Source organism: Cricetulus griseus, chromosome 2 (assembly GCF_003668045.3).
Source record: "Cricetulus griseus strain 17A/GY chromosome 2, alternate assembly CriGri-PICRH-1.0, whole genome shotgun sequence".
NCBI classification, from domain to species: Eukaryota; Metazoa; Chordata; class Mammalia; order Rodentia; family Cricetidae; genus Cricetulus; species Cricetulus griseus.
The window spans coordinates 61,304,135-61,309,432 of NC_048595.1; the positions used below are offsets into that span (position 1 = coordinate 61,304,135).

The following is a 5,298-nucleotide window of genomic DNA, read 5'->3' on the forward strand; positions in this document are numbered from 1 at the left end:
AATCTATACCTAAAATAATAAGTTTTTTTTTTTTTTAGGCAAGACCTTACTATAACCTAGGCTGTGCTTAAATTATTTATGGTGGTTGATAATCTTACTTTAGTCTCTTGAATACTGGGATTACAGGGAATGAGCCACCGCCAGCAAAAGCTAGGTTTTTATTTTTGTTTGTTCTTTAAAACAACTTTTCTGTCAATGGTGGTAAAGGGCATAATAGGAAAGACAAAGGCTCTCACCTTAAGGTCATGGCAGTTTCCTTATGTATTAGTGCTGAAGTAACCATCTCTCAGGTTGTGAGGATAAATTAAAACACATGCAAGTCAACTATTTAATACCTGGTATGTAAAGGGTTTGAACTTAGCCAGATGTCACATGCAGTAATTAGAGGAATGGCTCAGTGGTCAGAGCTAACTGGGTATACTATTATTCTGTGTTAAACTTTTGGCAGTCTTATGTCATGGTATTATTCGACCCACAACCAAGGGAACAGGCACAGTGAAATCAAATGTCTTGCCCAACTGACAAGTACTCTGCCATTGAGCTATATCCTTATCCTAAGAAATTCTTGGGCCAGGGGTCTCATGTGATCTCTGGATAGTCTCAGACCTTCTGATGACCTTGAACTCCCAATCCTGCCTTCACCAGGGATTACAGGCATGCGCCACTACCCCATTTTTATGTGCCGTTGGTGTCTGAACCCGGGGCCTTGTGCATTGCTAGGCAACCCATCTACCGGTTGAGCTACATTATATAAATATCCAGCCCTTGAATCCAATTTTTAATTAAAAAATTGTATGTGTATGGCTGTTTCATGCCTGGTGCTTGCAGAGGTCAGAAGACGGTGTTCGGTCCCCTAGAACTGGAGTTACAGATGGCTGTGAACTGCCTTGTGGGTGCTCAGAATCCTGGGAATTGAACCCAGGTATTCTGGTGAAGCAGGCAGTGCTCTTAACCATTGAGTCACCGCTCCAGCCCCTTGAGTCTTAACCACTGCTTCCAGCTGCTATGAAGCACTGCCAGAGTAATGGAGGCCCAACTAGCAAACAATAAATACTGTGGATAATCAGAATCTTTAATATTAAGGACCTTCAAATTATTTCAAACAACGTATTTTAAGTTGCTAATAATAAATGTTTATTCATGATTGAAACCGAGGATTTAGAAATACATTTTAATATCTTGCTGATAAAATAGTAACATTCCACCTTTGTGATCTGATAATACAGAAGATAACTGCTTTAATATTCTTATCTATTATAACCAGGTAACCAGAACACACACACAAACCACCTACTTTAGTGCTACACCACACCAACTTTTCATAAAGGCCGTCTTGAAGCTCTACTGGGTAGCTGAGTACATAGCGTCCAATGCTAACACTAGGGATGAGATGGGATAGTAAGCACACATTTCAAAGCTCACTTTTTAAGCACACGACATTATGAATATCAAAAACAAGGGATGCAAAGGAAAAAAAAAAGTAATTCGGCATTTTACTAAAGAACATTTGGCATTACTCAACGCATGAGGAGGCTGTGCTTGGGGCCATCTACTCTCTCTAGCTTCTCAAAGTGTTTCCTGGCATTACGAATGTTGATCAGAGTAGCTGCAGAAGGGATGGATGGATCTGACATGACCACCATCACATACGTGTTTGATGTGAAGATGTCGATGAAGGCAGCGAAGTTGGAATTCCTCACTTCCATGCTCTGGAAAGAAGCGGCCAATTTACTGCAGCTCAGCTTGAACTGCTTGATGATGTTGCTGATCTTCTCAAAGCGGTGCACATCACGCTGCTCTTTGCACTGGTAGTGGGAAATCACCAAGAACGTCGCTCTCTCGAACAGCAGAACTTCATCAGCCTCAATAATCTGGGCAAAATTCCTTAGGTTCATCTCCAGCTGCTGAACGTTGGGGATCAGCTGATAGACGATGCTGGACCAGGCTTTGTAGAGCGTCTCATCCCAGATGGACGTTCGAAAACAGGCGCACTCCAGCGGGCGAGACAAACGCCTCAGGTCTTCCTCTCGCTCTTTAAAAATCAGGTCACGTTGATCTTCCTGAACCAGATCCATTTTGTGCACTAGGCAGAAGATTTTGGCATCAGGTGAATTCTGGAGGATGGCTTCCAGACACGACTGGTAATAATGCATGTCTTTTTCCAGTTCGCGGCTCTCTACGTCAAACACGTATATCAGAACCTCCACGTTACGGAAGATGTTGTCCCGCTGGCTGGTGAAGTAATTTTCCATAAAGGTGTCCTGGCCGCCACAGTCCCACAGGTTCAGCACCAGGTTCCCCAGGAATCGAACGTGGGAGTGCTCCACGTCGATGGTGGCACCCAGGCGCCTGGTGTCGCGCGCAATGTAATTTGCAAAGATGATCGACCTCATGCTGGTCTTCCCCGACCCGCTCTTCCCCATCAACAGCACCTTTTTCTTCATGGCTGTATTTGGCATCACCTGCCGGCGTCGCCACGGACTGGGCCTGAGGCGCGGCCTAACGGCGGACCGACCGAGAACGGGGACGGCGGCTCCGGGGGCTGGGCGACTGGCACCGCCGGGCAGCGGGAGGCCGAGCGCGCGAGCTCGGGGCAGGAAAGACCGCGGCGGCGGCGAGGCGAGGCGAGGCCTCAGAGAAGGGCGCCGGAGGCAACGTCCACAGCCGCTCCGAGCTAGCGACAGCCGATTAGTGATGCGATCAGCTCCGGCCGGGCCGCCACCCACTTCCCGCCGGTATCTCGCGAGAACTCGGAGTTCATGCCGCCACCCACTTCCGGTGGTGACAACGCGAGAACGTCAGCTAAGCCTTGGCAGTCCGTGGAGTCCTGAGAGACTGGTTTTTAAACGCAACCTGGTAGTAGCCGGGCACAGGGAGTTAAAATGAAAGTGGAAGTCCGCACCGGCGCTTTGCTAGGTTTGGGTTGGACTGGGGGTTTGCAGAAAGGTTCGAGAGCGCCCGGGAGGGAGAATGCTGCCCTCGCTTGGCCAGAAGTCCCACACGACCTCTGCCAGTCACCTCACCGAGAGACGTGCCTTTTTTTTTTTTTCTTTTTTTAAAGGCTTAAGCAGGCAGGCAGGAGGAGGCAAGGCCTAATTTGTCAGCCCACTTAGGGATGACAAATAAAAACCAACACAAAGAGGCTTCGAGAAGCTGAGTTATTGCCCAGGGCTGGACAGTATCCTTACCAGGAGACATCCCGACTTCTCGTTAGTCCCCCTTTCCCTTCCAGACGAGTTCCTTTCTCATGTCCTATTTTCTCATAATCTCAGACTTGAGAATTTGTGATTAGATTCTAGAACCTGAGGAGAGGGTAATATGGAACCGTGTGGACAAGCATTTTCAAGCGAGGAAATCAAACCTTCGGTAGCTTAAGAGTCTGAGTGACTTACAGGGTTTGCTCGCTTATAGGTCACACTGGGGGGCTCTGCTGCTGATCTTCAAGGAGAGATAGCCAGGGCACTTCAGATTCCTAAGTTAGGACACTACACACGTACTGTAAAGCCCTTTCCAGGTTGTATACAACTCTGTACCAGTAAAGACATTTGTTTCCTCATCCATTCGTTCAAAAATTGAACGTTGTGCCTGGAGACATGGCTCAGCAGTTAAATGCTTTTCAAATATGATTCCCTCTTTTGGCTTCCGTGGTCTCCTGCATAGATACGATGCACATAAACTCACACAGGCAAGTGTGTACACTTCCAGACGCTTTGGGTTCGATTCCCAGCACCCACCATGGCTCCTTGAAAGTGTTTGTAACTCCAATCCCAGGGGATCTGACGCCCTTTTCCAACCTCTATGGACACTGCATGCATGTGGTGCACGGACATACATGTAGGGGAAGCACCCATTCTCATAAATGGTATTTAACATATGCAAGACAATTCCAAAGTGGTCATTGCTCCCTTTTATACAGTATCCTGCTTGTATGCACGCGTGTGCGTGTGCGTGTGCGTGTTGAAATAGATGTCTTATTTAGGGCTGGCCATTCAGTAGTCACTTACTCTCAATACTTGGACCAATTATGAGTCTCTGCATTGACTGCTACTCACTACAGAGAGAATCATCTCTAGTTGAGGCTGAGGGCAGCACTAATCTATGTGTCTGAACACAAGTATTTAGAAAAGAGTTTGACATGTCAATTTAGCAAGATAACAGTAGTAGGTTCCTCAAGTTTACAGTACCTTGCATGAATTCTGTCCTTTGGAACAGGTGTCAACTCCAATCCAAAAGCAGTTTGTTTAACCCCCCCCCCAATAACCTATGTGCTGTTATTGTATATCTTGTCTGGCTAGTAGGTATTGTAGCATGCAGGGTTCATCACTAGATAATAACACTGATGGCTTTTCTTCCCCTGCAGCCTGCTTAGTACCTCCTGGCACCATGTAAACTAGCCAGTAGGTAGGAAGCTTTTAGATCAGTTCCAGCTTGATGTCTTTATGTCCTGCAACCAAAATATATTCTGTTTTAAGCCACAAGACCTTACTGTCTTGTTATGGTCAGTAGCCAAAAGGGATAGCAATAACTTGGGTTGTTTGTGAGCCTCTGGGGCCTTCCTGGCCCTGATCCTATGCCTGGAACTGAGTCTGTTTAATAACACACATCTTCTAGGGGAAATATTCTCTTCCAGGTACCAGTGATTAAAGTTACACACACACACACACACACACACACACACACACACACACACACACACATACACACGGGCTTTCCTTACATCCTTAGTTTTGGTTAACAAACTCCCCACCCCTTCCTCATCCTGTACCTCTACCCCCATCACTGCTTAAACGTTTAACCTCCAATATTTCCCCCTCTCTATTTTCTATTGTATGTATTCTATTAATCCCTCACCCATTTAGAACCCTCACCCCTAAATGGGCCCTTTTTAGCTTCCTGAGTTTGACAGGTACTTCAAAGTAAACACATAAATCTAAAGATTCAATATACTTTGTTCTGTATAGTTAGTGTTTTAATTTTTCAGATTTATTTTGCTTTTGTGTCTGCCTGTGTGTCTGTGTGAGTGTATATGTGTGTGCAGGTGTCTGAGAGGGCATTGAATCTCCCTGAACCAAGGTTATAGGCAGTGGAGAGTCACCTTGGTTGGGTGCTGGGAACCAAACTTGACTCCTCTAGAAGAATAGGGAATGCTGACATGATGAGCTATCTCCAGTCCCTAGTATTTAATTATAGTATGGTGAGGAAGTGTCTTTTCTGATCTGTATGTGTGGTGTCCTAAATGCCTTGTGTATCTAAACTGGCAACTCTTTCCCTAAAACTGGGAAATTTTCTGTTTGATTC

At 46.0% G+C, this 5,298-nt stretch overlaps 1 protein-coding gene across 1 annotated transcript; it reads right to left on the minus strand.

Annotated features, from left to right (window-relative positions):
- Positions 1-1,110: 1,110 nt before the first annotated feature.
- Positions 1,111-2,712, minus strand: Rraga (Ras related GTP binding A). Its single transcript, XM_027400377.2, has one exon. It carries the CDS (start codon positions 2,457-2,459, stop codon positions 1,518-1,520), a length of 942 nt encoding a protein of 313 aa, XP_027256178.1. The 5' UTR covers positions 2,460-2,712; the 3' UTR covers positions 1,111-1,517.
- Between the last annotated feature and the right edge of the window lie 2,586 nt (positions 2,713-5,298).

Coding starts and splice junctions, on each gene's coding strand:
- Rraga (XM_027400377.2), bottom strand. CDS start 2,459: ATGCCAAATACAGCCATGAAGAAAAAGGTGCTGTTGATGGGGAAGAGC.